This window comes from Lontra canadensis, unplaced genomic scaffold (genome assembly GCF_010015895.1).
Source record: "Lontra canadensis isolate GAN:19392208 unplaced genomic scaffold, GSC_riverotter_1.0 scaffold94, whole genome shotgun sequence".
Taxonomy (NCBI): domain Eukaryota; kingdom Metazoa; phylum Chordata; class Mammalia; order Carnivora; family Mustelidae; genus Lontra; species Lontra canadensis.
In genome coordinates this window covers 6,167,164-6,185,155 of record NW_022631088.1, presented here as the reverse complement: position 1 = coordinate 6,185,155, position 17,992 = coordinate 6,167,164, and the positions used below count along the sequence as shown (strand labels likewise).

Below are 17,992 nucleotides of genomic sequence, written 5' to 3'. Positions count from 1 at the left end.
CTGGGAGGAGGGACGCTTGCCCGGCCTTGTCATGGCCATTCCCCTGAGGGCCACACACGGGTGGGCAGGAATTGCACTCTTGGTCCTCGTTTGTGCAGACACGCTCTGAGGGACAAACTCAGAGTATCTAGAATCAGTAGAACTGAGGTCTGCAGCGGCCACGGTTGGTGCTCTCAGAACGTGGCTCCTGGCCGGTGTTGGCACGAGGCTGTGGGCCCGACGGGACGGGCTGAGCTGTCGTGGGCAGCAGGAACAACAGAGAAGTGATGAGAAGCGTGAGCACGAGGGTGGGGGAAGGGCTCGGGGCACAGACGGGCGGGTGAGGATGAGGGCAAGCAGGTTCCCACGAGGGACTGCAGGTGCCAAGGCCCGGGCTGAGCGTGGGGCTCTCCTGAAGGCGGGGGAGGGGGACAGGCAGCAGAAGGGGGTGCTAGGGTGGGAGGGGACAGAGACGAGGCTGAGGAGGTGGGCACAGGAAGACGTTTTGCTGTGCACCCGGGAGCTTGGCTTTCATCCAGAGGGCACAGGGGAGCCACTGATGGATCTTAAGCGAGAGAGCCACCAACCAAATCCCCAACCTCAGTAGACACTTGCTTTCCAAGATGAAAACAAAAACAACAGAAGGTCTTGAGTACGGTGAGGGATTGCCGTCCCACGGTGAGAGGGGAGAGCGGGACGGAAGATGGGCGTCAGGGGGAAGACAGAAACGGGGAGGGAAACCTTCCTGCCTCAGAGCCAGCTTCAGCGGAGGACGCCTTCCCTCGGCTTCTCCTCCTCCGTCCCCCACTGTGAGCGAGGGGCCTCTCCCGACTTTCCGAGGCCAGGGCATTGTAGAAGGAGCCCTTCTCTCCTGGAGCCTCCGTCCTTGTTTTCCCAAAGCTGTCGGAACCCTCGCTCCGGGACCCGGCTGGGCCTGGCGGGTGGTTTGGTTTGTAGGGCCGCGGGCTTGTTCGTTCGTGATCCGTGCCCGTCTCCCACCGGAGTGGGGTTAAGAGGCGCACGGCGAGTAAGCGGCCGGCAAGCCAGGAAGGGAAGAAACAAAGCAGGGCTCTTGCTCTCCGGGAGAGGGAAGCCCGGCCGCCAGCGGGTCTCCGGGGCACAGCGGGGAGGGCTGCGTGCTCGCGGGCTCCGCCTTTGCTCTGCCTCTGGGACAGGCCCAGGCGGGTGAAGATGTTTACCTTTTACTGTTGCTTTTACCAGACACCCTTGGAGTTTCCTCACCGTGAAAGGAAATCCCTCTTCTTCGGTCGAAGACCATATCGAGTATCACGGTAATAAATAGTTGATGAGAGGCAGAATCCCCGCCCCCCCTCCATTCTCCCTGATGGAGACGCCCCGGGCCTTTCTGAGCCGCCCTCCTCCCTCCGAACCCGGAGGAACCACCCCCACAGCCACTCTTGCTGGCCGTGTTTCGCCAAAGTGGCCAAAGGCGATCGCTAAGACAATTTCTACGTCTGCAGGGAGACGGCCGCTAACACTCAGAACAAGGGACCTAGGACAGGCGAGAGCGGGGACAGACCCTCCAAGGGGAATATTCTGAGCTCAAAAGATACTTGGGGTGGGCCCTCACCACCTGTGGGAAAGCCCCGCAGGTCCTATTCCCAGACAGGAATCCGCGGGAGAAATCGGGGCTTCAGCTTTGTCAGCCACGGAAATCAAATCTTCGAAACTGAAGCAAAAGAAGGGACCGTAGGAAGTCGGCTTCCCCGGTAGAGAGACGGGCCTGAAGTGGTTTTTGTCTCTAAGAAAGAGTTCAAGATCCATGCTGTCTCTAAGAAAGAGTTCAAGATCCATGCGTGCTGGGGCTTGGCTCCGTCTTGGGATTATTTACATTTTTCGGGATGTGGGGGTGGGGCTTGCGGTCGCCGACGCCCCCGCTCTCTCCGCCAGGACACCGAGGCTCGGCGGCCGCCCGGGTGTCCAGAGTGTTCCAGACGGAGCACGGCGAGCACTTCAACGTCTCTTCCTGCAGCGAGTGGGTCCAAGGTGAGCCGTTCGGCACGACCAGGAAAACCCGGGCACTGGGGGCGAAGGGCAGGACGTTCTGTCTTTGCACAACAAGGACTTTTCTCTTGCGCCAATAAGACCCCTGGATGCTGCTGAGTAAACTAAATTAGCGAGGGCGAGTGTCTCTCATTAATCAGTCCCGAGCGGCCAAGAGCCCAGAGGACGCTGTTCCCCCTCTCGGAATCCTCTCTGCGCCAAACAGCGGTGCTGGATAGGAAACAGGCGGGAGCAGGACCGGCCTTCAGGTAGCCAGGCGTGGGGGCTGGGGTGCAGAGAGCAGCGCCGTCCCTGCCGCCCCGAGAAACGGGCTGACCGTAGCTCTCATCGTCACCCCTTCTGCGGTCACGAAGAAGATAGATTCTATGGCTTCTAGAAAGTGAGAAAGTCAGTTAAGAGATGCTTTTAATGAAAAGGTGGGAGACGCGGCGGCGACTGCTTTGGGGCACAGCTGGATGCGTGGTTTTCGACTCCTGTTGGCCCCGGGGGTGTCGGGGGCCCCGCTGTGGGGCACCTGCCCTCTTGGGCCCTTCCCACCTCACCCTGCTCTTTGCGTCTGCCTAGATGTGGAGTGGACGGAGTGGTTTGACCACGACAGAGTGGCGCACACTAAAGGCGGGGAGAAAATCTCAGACCTCCGGGTCGCTCACCCAGGAAAGATCTGCAATCGCCCCATCGACATCCAGGTACCAAACTCTAAATGATCAAGAGTGACAAAGACTTTATTTCAGAAACGGAGTCTGACTTTCTCGCCACTGGGGTGGTGCGATTCAGGTGGACTCAGGTGAGCCGGGAAGTCCCGTTCCCGCTCTAGAAGCACTTCTCGGCTCCAGGCCTCCCGGGCAGGCCAGGGAGCTCCCCAGCAAGGGCCCAGCGCTCCCTCCTGGGTTCCACTCCCCACTCCTCCTCAAGCAGCTTCCACAGCCATGGTGGATGGTGCCCCAGCCTGGGGACGGGCTGTCTCCTTCAGCCTCCCTTCTCGGTCGATTTCCTTGGGGACCCTCCGTGCACAGGCCCCAAATGAGTTTTGGGGTGCTGGCTGAGCTCAGCCCCCTCCCCCAGCCTGGCTCTCTGCTGAGCGGCGCGTGAACGAGCGGTGCTCCCAACTCACCGGCTTCGCGGGCAGACCTTCCCGTTTGGCTAAGACCCCCCACCCGCTCACAGGGCTGTGCGTCCTCGAGAAGGACTGACCCGAGTGAGCGCAGGCCACGGGCTCTCGGCTTGTTTTGGGTCCAGTGGGATCAAGAAGGGCCAGTGCCCCCAAAGGCCCCGGATTTAATTCTAACTTTCTCTTTCAACCTGGAATATCCCAGCCTTAGTCTTATTCCTCCAGGTCCCTTGGCCACAGCAAGTCCCGGCCTTTGCTCCCCTCCCCTCCCCAAGTATTTCTGGAAGTCCTCCAGGAACACTTACATGGTCAACGGACGCCTCCCGGTGTTGGCTGTGCCAGCGTCGGGCTCTGGATTACTGCCTTTAGGAGACCACGTCCCTGTGGCCGCTTCCCGTAGGCGTCTCCCATTCCCCTGGTGCCTCTGTTCCCGGCATGGACGCAGGCACCTGCTGACGTCAAAGCACAACCAATCCCAGGCTAAAGGGTGAAATAAAACTTCACTGAAGGCTTGGAGGCAACAAAGTGGGGACGAGCTCACGTAGATATAAAATGCAAAATAGTGGGGGGTACAATGGCTCTCCAGCTCCATCATCTGAGACCCTCCAAGGGACCCGACCCCATCCTCTAGGACCCCCAGGCGGCCGCTCACGGAAGTCCCTTCCGTGACAACATTTTGCTGAGCTTGGTGGCCCCTTATCGATTCACAGCTCTCAACTCCAGAATGGGATCTTGGCTTTTTCTTCGCTAAACAAAGGCCCAGGAAGCGGTCAAGGGTTAGGGTGCAGTGGTCACGGTGGCCCTTTCTTGAAGCTTCTGTCCCTGCGCTCCCATGGCCCTGAGGTGACCGCCGCCCTAAACCTCGCCACCCTCACCCCAGTCCTGGCAGCGGAGCTCAGTCAGGTGACTCAGGGTCCCAATTTCCTCTTCAGTAACAACGCACATCAGGGATTGTCACTGTTTCCCTGTGGGATTATTTTGTGGTTGTTATACAACGATGTATGAAGGACCCATAATTTTTTTAAATATTTTATGATTATTGTCATAATCATACTGTTATTTTATAATTATTAATTATCAAAAATAGTAATAGACTTGTGTCTACTTAGGGCGGAGACCAGTTTCCCTGAACAGTGGCAGAACCACCTTTTTCTCTTCTTATCCCAAAGTGAGGTCATTCCTCAGGTTTAAGAAAAGGAAGGGGAGGAAGACGCAGAGTTGAATAGATGCTCCCCCCCCGAAAGTGTGGAACACTGTGCCTGCGAAAAGGTTTGGTTCCATTCCCTGGTGTTTTCAGGCTCAGTTCTCCGTGTTTTGGGGTCTCCTGCAGAAGGACAGGCTCTGGCCTCCACGGAAAACAGTGGGACCTCAGAAGAGCCAAGCTTGATAGTCCAACGACCTTGACCTTGAGCTGGCTTCTAAAAACCTCTGAGCCTTCACTTTTTCCCAAGGGCGGGTCTGCAACTCCCACTTCTCCCAGGACGCTGGAGGCCACCCGAGATGATGGGGGTGAGCTCAACTCTTGCAGGAAAGGGCTGGGTTTTCGGGATGCCAGAGCTCCCTGCCCTAGAGCTCTTCTTTGAGGCCAATGACAACAGATACCTGCTGTGTTGAAGCTAATGTTTCCTGAAAAGCTCCCCCCCTCCGCCCTCTTTTTTAATAGGTTGACTCTACTTTGCCTCCCTATTTCCAGGCCCCGGTCCCTTTGGTCTCTGTGCCAGAGAGGACAACAGCTGCAGCCTGGATCTCAATTGCTTGTCTCTGATGACAGCCTCGGGCTTGCTGCAGACACACCCGGGCTCTGGGATGAGCCCCAGCTGGCAGGGAGCGTGACCTCCTCGAAGCCCACTCCCTAAACTCTCTACCTGGCCTTGGGGCTGCTCACCCGTCGGCCCCATCCCGGAGACCCCAGTCCGTGCCGAGCTCCAGGCTGGAAGCTGGAATCAGGGAGACAGGCGGAAACCAGACCCTTGCCCTCCCTGGAGCTCAGGATCCCGGGGGAGGAGACAGACGTTGAACAGAGGACGTTGGGCTGCGTGCTGGACGGCCGCAGTGGGGAGGTGTACCCGCTCTGTGGTTGGCTGAGTCTGGATTCGAATCTTGGCTCTGCCTCCGACTGGCTTGTTTGACCCTGGGCAAGTGACTCACCCGCGGAAGGCTGGTTCCCTTATCTGTAGAGCCAGCAACCTCACTGTTGCCGTGAAGATGGAATGAGATCATATGCCGAGCACTTAGCCCTATAACTGCTAGGGCAAGGACGGTTCTCAAACTGGACTGCCCTCTGGAACCACTTGGGCCACTTCTAAATGTTCTGATCCCCAGCCACACGTGGACACACCAGATCTGAGCCCCAGGGGATGGGGCCTGGGCATGAGTATTTTTAAGGGCTCCCCACACCTGTCGATGAACAGAGAGGTCCTCAATAAATGGCAGGGGGTGGGTGGTAGGAGTCCCAGCAAATCAGTGGTCTGGGTACGGACTGCCCCGGGACCCCAGCGAGGCATGTCCCCACCCTGTGTCGTCACACTGTCTTCCTCAGAACAAAACGGTTTTCTTAGCACAAAAGCGAGGCCCGGTCATTCCATGATCACCTTGGGCCCGAGGAAACAATTCCGGCATCAGGGACGGTTTTAGACGTGTGAGTGGATATTTATGCCATTAATCATCGCCTTCCTCCGTTACGCACATGAAAATGATTTTGCTCTGTAATTCCCGTGCTGTTTCCAGGCCACGACGGCGGATGGCGTTAACCTCACCACCGAGGTCGTCTACAAAAAAGGCCAGGATTATAGGTTTGTGTGCTACGACCGGGGCCAAGCCTGCCAGACCTACCGCGTGCGGTTCCTGTGTGGGAAGCCTGGTAAGCACCCGCTTGCCGTGGACACACAGCACAGCCGTGCACAGCTCATTCCTTGAGCTGGCCGTTGGGAGTTTGGCTGCGGCTGGGTCAGCTGCCTCGGGACATCTCGGTGACACGGCGCATCTGCCAAGCTCGCCGTGGACAGCCCTTCTGCAACCCGGGAGCCATGGGATGGTCCTCAGAGTTGGCAGGAGCCGGCCAGGCCCCACCTGCCCATATGCCTTTCAGGAAGGGGAAGGGCCCGGCCCAAGAAGACGAGGGTGCCGTGGCCCAGGGCTGACTTCTTGCAGCCCTCGCCTGCGGAGACGTGAGCCCGCGGCCGCTGGGTGCTGTTATTTTAAACGCGGCTCCCGAGGTGCTCGTTAGGAGGGATGGGAAATGGCCGGGTTGTTCGCAGAGGCACTTGGCCTTCCCCAGAAGGTGGTCATTAGGGATAAGTGCTCTCGGGGGGAGGGCTTACAGCTCCCGTAAATAATAGTTGAGAGGAACTGTATTTGTTTTACATCTTGAGCAAAGTGGGTGTGGTGGGCTGCCACGTTCAACTCTGACTAAGGAGTTGCTGGAAAATTCCCCTGCCTGGAGCTAATGAATGGCTCTTTTCTGCTACGGTTCTGTTGACTTCAAAAACCTGCACCAAGACTGGGATGGGCTGAGCCTGGTGATTTGGGTTTGGATAGGCAAACCTGGCATTTATCTAGGGAGGGAAAGGGAAGAGGCGTGGGGTCAAACGTTGGCCGAGAACGCAGGGTTCTACCTCAGCCCCTCCCGTCTGGGCTTTCAGTGAGGCCCAAACTCACCGTCACCATCGACACCAACGTGAACAGCACCATTCTGACCCTGGAGGACGATGTTCGGTCGTGGAAGCCCGGGGACACGCTGGTCGTCGCCAGTACTGACTACTCCATGTACCAGGCAGAGGAGTTCCAGGTGCTACCCTGCAAAGCCTGTGCCCCCAACCAGGTCCGAGTGGCAGGTGAGACTTCCGCTAAGCCCGCCCTGGGAAATCACAGCAGGTCCGTATCAGTCAGCTCTTGCCACAATAATGCTACGTAACAAAACAGACCTCAAACCCTCACGACAAGCACGTACTTCTCACTCATGCACCTGCTGCTGATCCAGGGTCCAGCCTCTCTAGACGGAGCTTGGCTCTGGGACGACAGCTGGGTTCTGGTCAGTCCGTGGGACTCTCGCTCTTCCCAAGGCGTATTCTTCCCGTGGGGGGTGGAAAGCTCCAGAGAGCAGAGACACAGAGGACGCAGGGCCTGGGCTCAGAACTAGCTCTCACACCCACATGCCACCGGACAAAGCACAGAGTGTGCTTAAGCTCCACACGCACGGGGCGGGTCAGCCGATTTGTCCCATCAAGGTTGAGGGAAGGGAGTGACTCTTGTTAGACGGTAATGCGAGCGACTGGGAAATTTAAACTTCTCCTTTCTGCAGCTTTGGTGCCTTTTTCTTCTCATTGTTGACTTAGTGGTATGGCAATGTACATTATGCGAGTTTCCTGGAATCTCAGATTGTTAGGATTTAAAGTGTCATCCCGGTCCGTGTTTATTTGTGGAGAGAGTTATGTCCCAGGAGGACTCTTAGGTTATAAGCGGCGGAATCCAACCTGACTATCGTAAGCAAAAGAGGAATTTGTCCAGTGTGCTGCTGGTCTTCAAGAAGGGATGGACCCCACTGCACGAGGACGGGGGCAGGGCTGCTTCGGGGGTCAGGGTAGTGGGAGCGAGTGGGCCGTGTCTTCAGGGCATCGCAGTCCTGAAGGTCCCTGGGAGGTCCCCTGGACATAGTGCTCACGCCACCTTCCAGGGAGATAGGGCCCACTTGGGCTGGGGGCTCACATGGCCCTCTCTGGCAGTGCCCCTATTGAATGGAGAAAAGGGCCCCTCCCCCAAGGCAAACTGGGGAAGAAAAGGCCAGAAGAAAGGAGACTCCATCCCAGGCATCATAACCACCAGCCAGTACAGGACCATGGCCCCTGGAAAAGGTCTAGGATTGAGGGAAGGAGGAGGAACATGGGCGGAGATGTATCCAAATTATCTGTCACTTTGGAAATAAAACTACAGAAAGTCAAACAATCTTTTTGGCTGGTGGGGATGTGCTTAGGAAGGAATCTGGGGGGGACAAAGGTTTAAAAACCTGGGCAATGGTGGTAGAGCCCAATCCCTTTGTCCCACTCTCGGGGGCCATGGACCCTGGAGGCTGCCCCCTGCAGTCTGCGGCTGTGGTCCTAGAGGGCCGACCCTGCGAAGGGAAGGCTGTGGGTGTCCCGGAGCCGACGGCTTTGCTGCGTGTGGCTGGACTCACGGCCATGCTTAACACGCTGACAGACTCTGCCTTTTTAAACTGTCATTTCTTTGAACCCCTGCCTTCTTTGGAAAAGGTTTGGGGATATTTTACAATAAAGACAAGTCCAATTAAATCTTCATCCAGGAGAGAAAAAAGGGAAAGATACGCGTGGATATAATACATTCTGGTGTGAGAAGAATCATCCAACAAAAGGGGGGGCAGTTTGAAGTTAGGAAAAGCTACTGAAACAGACCATAAATCTGTCTCCGAGCTTCTTGGCAACCAGAGAAAGAAACATCACAGACTCCTTACTGTTGTCCGGTGAACAGGAGGACAGAGGCCCAGAGATGCAGCTTCCCCGAGGCCCTGGGCTACGGAGGGACGGGGCTCAGGGCCGCGTGCACAGCGGCGAGAACAGTCCCCCACAAGCTTTCCTTACAAAGATGCTCGGTACCAGCTCCGGCTGGACTCGTCTATTAGATCGGGGCACGCTGTTGGTCTCATCTCCTGGAGACGTTTTGGGGAAGGCGCCTTCCTTCTTTCTCGCCGTCCTTACCTCCTCACCCACCCTCCCTCCTCCCTCCCTCCTCTCCTCCTTCCCTCCCCTCCAGCCCTTTCTCTCTCTGGTAGAGCACAGGCTCGGAGTTGCAGGAATGTGGTTGCCAGCCCGTGACTTCAGACAAATACTTAACTTCCCCGTACCTCAGCTTCCCCATCGGTAAAACAGACACAACAATCATAGATCATGACCGCTTCCCGGGGTTGTGAGGATGGGCAGGTTGAACCCTTCAGGGTGAGGCCCTTTGAACAGCGCCTGGTATGCAGTAAGTGCTCAGTAAATGTCAGCAGCTATCCCTGGCAGGATTCTGCAATCATGGAGCACCTGAGCTTGAGGGCTGACAGAGATGGTGCCGGGAGATTCCATTCTGTAGGTAAAGACCCTTGTAGAGGGAGAAAGGCAAACGCGTGCGTCGTTTTCAGCAGCCCCGGGCTGAGGTCGGTCACTGGTCCTGTCCCGAGTGTCCTGATGCCTCCGGGCATGGAGGCGGGAGGCTCTGTGAGCGCAGGTGTCCCCGCGTGTCCCTCCACCCCCAGGCTGGGCATGCCCTGCTCCTTTCCTGAGGACACACAGGGCAGTGGGAGGGAGAGCATCGTTTGTTCAACACAGGAAATGCCAATGGGGCAGGCGATGGGCCAGACAAATGTGTCCTCTGCCCTTGGGAGCTCACCAGGGGGCAGGTGGCCTGGACCGTCGGAGGGGGACAGCATAGTGCAGGGCGCTGTGCTGGGGACCCATGCAGTGTCCCGCCATGAAGGAGGACCAGAGCAGCGGGAATGAGGGGCGGAGGGGCCGCGTGGGGCTGGGGGCAGGGGACACGGCCTCCCGCCGACTACGCCAGCCTGTGGCATTCCCCCTGGTGGGAAAGCCTCCCCGCGCCCCCAGTTACAAGAGGGCGCCCAGAGAAGCTCGGGCCCCGTGAGGGTCAGAGCCGTGGCCCTCCCTGTATGACTCCTGTGTCCCCCGCGGCTGGTTCACATGCACAGCCCTCCTGGGACATCAGTGTCCTGGACCCTCGGCAGGAGGGGCATTGAGACAGCGTGAGCTGATGCCAGTGTGGGGTTCTGGGGCGGCCCTCGTGGTCTCTGGTGGGGTGGATGCAGGAGCACCTGGGGGGGTGGAAGGTCCCCCAGGTCTGTCCAGCCCGGCCGCCATCTGTACCCCTGTGCCAGGCACCCCGAGGCCTGGGGGGGGCCAGGTTTCCCCTCCAGCAGCTCCTGAGAGCCGAGTGGCCCCGAGAGCAAGGGACCAGGTGCTGTTAGGGCTGCTGCCTCACCCAGTGGTGTGGCTGGGGAGCGGACGCAGGAGAGCGGCCCCACTTGGCGGCCGACTCACAGGCCCAGCTGCCTCCCGAGCCTTCCGAAGGCTGGACGGACCGTGAGACGGGGCCACTGTGGGCCCTGGTGAGGAGAGAGGTGAAGTCTCGGGACCCCCTCGGGCCACTCCATGCTCCCTCGGAGCAGCAGCCCATGTCTGTGTCTCCGGCAGCCCCGCACCCCTCCCTGACCCCCACCCCCCAACGCTGGGCTCAGAGAGGACCGTTCACTTTGCGCCGAGGCTTCGAGGTGTGACTGAAAGCAGCGCCCCCTGGTGGGCAGCGTCAGAAAAGCCCCAGCTTGGGGGGCGGTGCATGCGTGGGTCTTGGGGAGGCCCACGTGTCTCCCTTTCAGCCCCAAGCCCGGCCCCCTGTGCCCCGTCTCTTCTGAAGCTGTGCCCCCCAGCAGCAGCATCTTGGGCCCCCCCACGCTGGTTGCAGAGCAGGACACGTCCTCCCGGATCGTCCCTCCTCACGGCCCCCCAGTTCCAGGAAACAGGCCTCTGCGCCTGTGCAGGGTTTTCTGACAGCAAACAGATGGGAACCACCAAGTCACGAAAGTGTGAGTCATCTCAGAACATTCTGGAGAGCTGTTCTCCGCAGGGAGACTGTCCGCGCCTCCCACCTTGCACCCGGAAACCTCCCCAGACCCCCTGCGTTAGCTCTCACGCTCCCCCCCTCCCTGGCCCCAGCACGTGCCCCTCGGTAATACCACGGTTAACCTGCTCCCTCATACGGCCGTTCTCTGTTTCCCGTGACTGCCAAGCGCCTTACAAGACCGTCTGCTCGCTCCTCGTGGTCCCCTAACAATGTGGCAGCCCCGTTTCTGCGGGACACAGAGGAGGACACAGGTGCAGGGACATTAGATGTCCAGGACGGTCACCAGCCACACGAAGCTGCTCAGATTTAATTAAAATCCAAGTTTGGCAGTCTACGCCTCGGTCGTCCTAGCCCTCTTCCGAGTGGTCAGTCGCTGTAGGTGGCCGGTGGCCAGCGTCCTGGACGGCACACCGTAGAGCATCTCCTGCACCTCAGCCGTCCTAGGAGGGCGAGCTGGTGTAGACCAGGCAAGTCTGTGTGGCCGACTGGAGCCAGGATTCAAACTCCGAGCTCCCCAGCTCCCAGGCTCCCTGTCCCACTCCGTCCTCTGCAGGGTCTCTGCTCAAAGACGACTGGCCCAGGCCAGGAACCTGGGAGCTGTGTGGCTGAGACAGCCTCTCTGGGACCCTCCAGCCTGAGCCCCACCCCATGACAGTGGCCTTCCTGGATTATTTAGGACAATCTGGGGGTCTTCCCTGGTTGGCCCTCGTGCCCCAGAGCTGCAGGAAGCAAGGGAGGGAGGGAGAGCAGGGCATGCAGCTCCCCCCAGGCAGCCGTCTGGGGGATGGTGGCCTATGAACGCGGCAGCAGGACCGATCGCCCCGCTTGGGGTTTTGTAAAGATCCTCTACGGGCTCCACGGTGCGGGGAGGAGGCAGCGGGAACACACTGGGCGCGCAGCTCTCGGCTGCCCGGTCCTGCACGCTCGGCTCACGGGAGCCTGGTAGACACAGTCCCTCCGTCTTCGCTCCCCGCATGGAGCAGCCCGGAGCTGTGAGGCAGTAGGGGGAGCCCTGGGCTCCCGTCTCCCCTGAGGACAGCGCCGGTGGTCGCTGCATGGGCCATTAGGGCCACACCCATCCCTGCCACGTGCCAGGGGCAGTTCGAAGCTCATTCCAAGGATTAACTCCGTCCATAAGCATAGCTACGTTCGAGACACATGCTAGCAACAGCTCGATTTTACAGAAGGAGAGCCCGAGATTCGGGGAGCGTCAGTGACGTGTGCGGGGACTCGCAGCCATCATCTGAGTCAGGATCCAGAGCCACGGTCCTCTGCAGCCTCTCTTCTCCCTCTCCCACTGTGTTCAAGGGGACCAGGGATCCCGGGGGAAGGCCCTCTGTTCAGCATTCTGCCCATTCCCCACAGTTTAAGGGGGCACCGACCCCCAAAATGTACATGCCACGAGGGGCGGCTGGATGTCAGGGCATGTGTGCCTGGAAGGGAGGCCTGCTGTCCTGGCCACTGGAGCAGGATCTGGAAGGACAAAGCCATCCGCTGCTCAGGCCGGGTGGACAGGGCCAGCCCAGCCGGAGGGCATCTAGGCAGGCAGGCGGAGAAGCGAAGTAGCAAAGGCACGTTCAGGGAGGGCTGGGTGCTCTGCTCAGGCTGCCGCAGAGGTGGGCGCGGGAGCCATGACACAGAAGCCCGCAGAGCCCAGGGTTTTGCCCTGTGCGTCCTGCAGGCTGGGAGACGGGATCTGAGCCCCTCAGGGCTCCTCTCCTGTCTGTGGCCAGCAGCACTGAGCCCACGCTCTCTGCACCAAATCTTCCCGCCTGTGCTCAAGCCTCGGGGTCCGTCCCTGCAGGAAACGCGCTCCATTCTGGCCCTCCCAGAACCCGGCTCCTTGGGGGCCCAGCCCTCACGCCGGCTGGTTCCTGGGCAGCTCTGAGCGGCCTCTGGGGCACCGGTTGGCCGGTGAGTCCTTCTGCACGCTGGGAACAGTGAGAGGTGTGTTGCTGAGTTGAGGAGCCTTTGAAGCTTTTCTGGGTGCTGTCTTCTGCCCGTCGGGATGTCCACCTCTGAGGAAAAGAAGGTCTGCGTCCAGCAAACTCAGAGGCACAAGGCCGGGCAGGCCAGGGGTTTTGTGATCAAGCTCTGTGCGTCCATGGCTGGACGTCAGGCGTTTGAAGCCGGTGAGCAGGGAAGGCTCCTTCCTCACCAGCGATCGGACACTGCCTCGGGCGCAGTTTCCTGTCTGCACTGCCCCCCTGCCTGGCCAGGTCTCTCAGAGACCCACGCAAATCTCTTTGCGCAAGAGACTCTAGTCCCCGCCACCCGCCTGGAGGCCCACAGCTCTGGCACGACAGTGACGCTCACAGAGCGGAGACCAACCCGGGGTGGAGGGAGGGGCTCCCACACGGGCAGCCAGAGGGCACCCGGCTTCCGGACCTCGAAACCGTGAAGCCATGAGGCTTGGCGGCCTGAGCCAGCAGCCCCAGCAGGTGAGGAACCAGCAGGCTGCAGAGTGAACTTGTTCGAAATGCTCCCCTGGTCAGTGTCAGAACGTGGGCGGAACCGGACTCTTCACAGCCCCCCCCCCAGGTGATGAGCCCCATTTAGAGGCAGGCCAAGGTCTCCCTATTCCATGAAGGAATCTGGGGCTGGTGTAAGGGCAGACTGGGGACCAGGAAGCAGTCCCAAAGCTCCCATCTCCTGCGCCCCTGCACCATCCCTGGGGTGCACCTGCCGTGGGGGGGAGAGGGATGGGGCTGGAGGGGAATCAGATGGTTTGAGCTGACAGAGGGAGTGGGGCAAATCCAGGTCACTTGTTCAGGGACTCAAGCGGCACAAAGGGGACTGGCATTAGCTAAAAGGGCAGCTGAGTTGTGTGGAAGGGTCTTTCAATAATTTTTTAAGGATAGGACATCTGGATGAGTTTGGAGGCAGAACATAAGGAACCCGTAAGAGGGAGAAGAGAAGTTATGGGAGTCCTGGGCCCTAAGACTCTGGGAAGGGATGGGGCTGGGGTCGGGCTACACGGGAGAGCACCCTGTCCTCAGGGCTGGCTCACCAGGGCACACTGGCGTTCTGGTCCGGAGAAGGAGCGAGAACGGGGGCCGCCCAAGGCTTCTGCTCGTCCTGTGACCGCACCAGTGGGGAGTCTGGGAAGCGTGGTTCTGGGGAGCATATGTCGAGCTCAAACACAGGCGGCCCCGGTACCAGCAAGCAGAAGGGGGGACCAATATTGGGGGACAAAGAGCCATTTCTGCATGGGCTTCAGGCGTAAGTCCACAGGGCTGTGAATCCCGGCCCTTCTTTCAGGAATTGCACTTCCCTGGCTTCCTTCTTCCATGAAACGGACCCGGGGGCGCCCCAGGGACCACCGTGCACATGCGGATACACATGCAGCCACTGATTTCCCACCCGCTTTCCGCCCTAGGGAAGCCGCTGTACCTGCACATCGGGGAGGAGATAGACGGTGTGGACATGCGGGCTGAGGTCGGGCTCCTGAGCCGGAACATCGTGGTGCGGGGGGAGATGGAGGACAGGTGCTACCCTTACAGCAACCACGTCTGCAACTTCTTCGACTTTGACACCTTCGGGGGCCACATCAAGGTATGGGACCCCAGTTGGGGAGGGGACGGGAGCAGGAGCCAGGACCAAGTGCAGGGACTTTCTGGAAGGCAAGTCCCACCACCCAGTGTGCCGTTCCGGCGGTTGACTCCTGGCCGGAAGACAGGAGGGGGCCACCTTGGGGCCGGCTGTCCACTCCCCGCTCACACGGCACCTGGGCTCTCTCTCTCCATGGCTCTGGCCACGTCCCTGCCCCGCTCCCTTGTGCAATGTTTCACCCCAGTCCTCTCCCAGAAGAGCCAGCATTTCACTCACACAAGTCACGCTTACAACGGACCCATGAAAACCCAGACGCGAACGCAGGCAGGGAGACGAGCGGGACGTCGGAGTGCTGAGTGCACCCGTGAGCCTGCCGGTAGAGTGGAGGCAAGGACGGGCACGGCACGGCGCGGTCCTGCAGGGCAAGGGCACTCCGGGCGTCCTGGCATTTGACTCACGGGGTAGTCCTGCCCGCGCGCGTCCCTACCCAACGCGCCGTGTCCCGGCATATCGAACGTCATGACACCCCAGCGCTCCTCATGTGGCCGTTGCTTTCCATGACGTAGAATCACAGCTGATAGACGCTGGGTGTCTCGGAGCTCCGTGCGGACGGCGCTCTTGAAGCCGCAGCCGTGTGCTGTCAGGATAAGACTTCCTGGTGCTCTGACTGAAGAAGGAGCGGGACCCACAGAGTGCTCAGCAGGGCTCCCCAGTCACCAGGGCCTCCCGAAGCCCTCACTCGTGTTCCTGGTCAGGCTCTGGGGGTGGGGGGCCAGGGCCGTGCAGAGACCCGGCGGACCAGAGCCCGTTTCCCATTCCGAGAGCAATCCCTGAGCCGTCAGCGCCCTTTTCCCGCTCTGCCCCAACGAGTCCTTGGGATGTCCTTACCTGAGCGGCATTCCGCTCGACACCTGTTCGGGGGAGGACGGCTAGCGTGTCCTCAAGATCCTCCTACTCTTGGAGCAGCAGGCTGAGCCCCGCTTCGGACAGAAGTCGTTTCCAGACTGTGCTTTTACAGTGGGTTCCTGGAGTAGAGACACCCACGGCTCGTCCACACACCTGGGATCCTGGGCGGATGGAGGTTCCCGGCTCAACGTTCCCATCCTTCCAGCAGGAGGGCCTGCAGCCCGCGGGCCAGAGCACAGGCTCCTGCTGTCCCTGGATTCCCATCCTCCTGGGGCCGGCTTCATGCCAGCCTCTCCCTGGCTTATCTCGGGGCTCCCCCTTCCTCATGACACTCAGCCACTTAGGAGGGAGGGCAGGAGTGGAGGCCAGCCCCAGCTGTTCCAAGCAGTTCACCGCCTCGTAACATCCGTGCATTATCCAAAGGCCCTTGGTGCCCGGGCGTTGAGAGGGCCAGAGGCCCTAACCCATCTGCGCACCATATGTTAGATTCTCTGCACAGCTGAGGCAGGGATTAGTGAGACACTGGGCATGTTTGGGACGCGGCCACAGTGAGGGGCTCGGGGGCACCTCTCCAGCCCTTCTGACCCTCGCCCCCTCGCCTCCCCTCTTGCAGTTTGCACTGGGCTTTAAGGCAGCGCACCTGGAGGGTGTGGAGCTGAGGCACATGGGGCAGCAACTGGTGGGGCAGTACCCCATCCACTTCCACTTGGCGGGCGATGTGGACGAGAAGGGAGGCTACGACCCGCCCACGTACGTCCGCGAGCTCTCCATCCACCACACGTTCTCTCGCTGCGTCACGGTGCACGGCTCCAACGGCCTATTGGTAAGCCCCCGTCCCTCCCCCGTCCTCACATCCCCTTCCTCCAATGCTTCACGCTGGATGGGTGTCTGGATCGGGACGTTTAGTCTGGGGCCACCGGGGGTTGAACCATCCTTGGCCTTGAGTTCAGAAAGTTGTCAGTTGAGAGCAAGCGTCCTCCGGAGCAGACCCTGCTGGGGCATGACTTTGTCAGCCAGGCGGCCTGTGGGCCAGAGGCCTGTCTGGCTGTGCACAGCTGGTTCTTCGTTAAGGAACTAACTTACAGGGTTTCCAGGTGGCTCAGTGGGTTAAGCATCTGACTTCTGATCTCGGCTCAGGTACGATCTCAGGGTCGTGGGATCGAGCCCCACGTTGGGCTCCGTGCTCAGCGGGGAGTCTGCTGGAGCGTCTCTCCCCTCCCCTCCCACTCACCTCCCTCCTTCGCGGTCTGTCACTCACACTCTCCCTCTCTCTAAAAAAATAAATACATGAACTAAACTCATATCCTGTAGAGACTTTAGAAACCGGATGTTGTAAGTGGAAGGATCCAGACTGTGTTTTGTTTGGCTTATGAAGAAACACTCAATGATCTTTACACTAAACTGATAATTTTACACCAAACCAGCCTTTCTTTAAACTTAACATCCTCTAGGAACTCAGAGCCAGATGTCGCAGATGGGCCTGTGCACGGAATTCAGCGATGGGCTGTTTTCTTTGCCTCCAGTGGTGTTTGAAGAAACATCTGAATTAGGTCCCGTCATCTAAAAATTAAGTGATTTCCCATAGAACTCTGGATTCTTGGCTTCTCTGGGAAAGTGGTCTGAGGTGCCAGGTCAGACCACACGGCTGTGTGGCACAGGGGCTGGGGGCGTGTGTCCTCTGCCTCTTCAAAGGCCCACTGAGAGGAGAGGGGAGAGCTCTGGGGCCTCATCCGGAAGCACGCGGGTTCCAGAGCTTGGCCCACGGGTTGTGAGCTGGAGCGTCTTGGGCAAATCGTTGGACATCCCCACACCTCTGCTGTCCTCCTCGGCCAAGTGGGGAGTCGCAGCCCCTCAGGGGGCTGTGAGGGGTAGGGGCAAAAGGGAGCCCCAGGCCAGCCACCTGCCCACCGGCTCACGTTGGGGCACTGACCAGGAACCGGCCAGTTCTCCGTGGCAGGGACAGGAGGGCTGTGGCTGGAATGATCGCAGAACGTGGGGCAGTTTGGGGCTCAAGGAAGAGGAAAGGAGAACGTGTTCTCGCGGAAGCAGAAAGACAGCAAGGTGTACGACAGGTGGGAAAGGCCGGGAGCGCGGTATCAGACAGAGCATGAGCTCGGCCTCCAGGGCCTGGGTGTCCATCTGACTTCTGCCATGGACCTGTCGTGGGTTGTGGGCCAGTCACTTTCCCTCTCACGTCTGTTTTCTCCTCTGTAAAAGCCCACGGTTGAGTGCACACGGGACGGTGCGGCCCCGGGAGCGGGTGTGGGCTGTTCTGCTGGTCTGCGTGGCGTGCGGAACCAATGTCGTGCAGACCCTCGGGGGCGTTCTCTGGCGGGGTGATGGCTGAGCTAGGAACAGCGGCGGATTAGTTAAGAAAGATAACAGGCCGGCGTCTGGGAGTTCTGCTTGCTCTAAGCGCTCGTTCTTAATCGAACTTTAGTTGCCCTTCACGTCCCGTTCACGGAAGAGGCAGATGTTAAGGCTCCCAGCAGCGGTGTTGGTGTGAGCAGAGGCCGATCTGCTTCTCAGGGCAGTTGCACACACACACGCACGCACACATACGTGCACACACACGCGCACACACACATGCACACACACTGTGGACACACGGCCGTTCTCACATTCACTTTTGTCCAGTGTGTGGTGCAGGGCATGACAGGCCACTCTCGTGGCTGCCCAGTGAGAAGGGGAGAACGAGAAGGGTTTGGCCACGTTGGTGGCGCTGTGTCTCCTGGGAGCCGCGGGCGGGGGTCCTGGCTGGAGGAACGGGCTCCCACAGGGGAAGCAGGGCGGGAA

At 59.6% G+C, this 17,992-nt stretch overlaps 1 protein-coding gene across 2 annotated transcripts in view; it reads left to right on the top strand.

Annotated features, from left to right (window-relative positions):
• The window catches only part of CEMIP (cell migration inducing hyaluronidase 1), a 127,299-nt gene that overhangs the window by 81,208 nt on the left and 28,099 nt on the right, over positions 1-17,992 (top strand). For both annotated transcript variants that reach the window (XM_032836810.1, XM_032836811.1), the window contains exons 7-13: positions 1,201-1,271; positions 1,891-1,986; positions 2,569-2,690; positions 5,840-5,972; positions 6,754-6,945; positions 14,118-14,293; positions 15,810-16,019. In XM_032836810.1, coding sequence (XP_032692701.1) covers positions 1,201-1,271; positions 1,891-1,986; positions 2,569-2,690; positions 5,840-5,972; positions 6,754-6,945; positions 14,118-14,293; positions 15,810-16,019 — 1,000 coding nt within the window. The remainder of the gene's footprint in view (positions 1-1,200; positions 1,272-1,890; positions 1,987-2,568; positions 2,691-5,839; positions 5,973-6,753; positions 6,946-14,117; positions 14,294-15,809; positions 16,020-17,992) is intronic.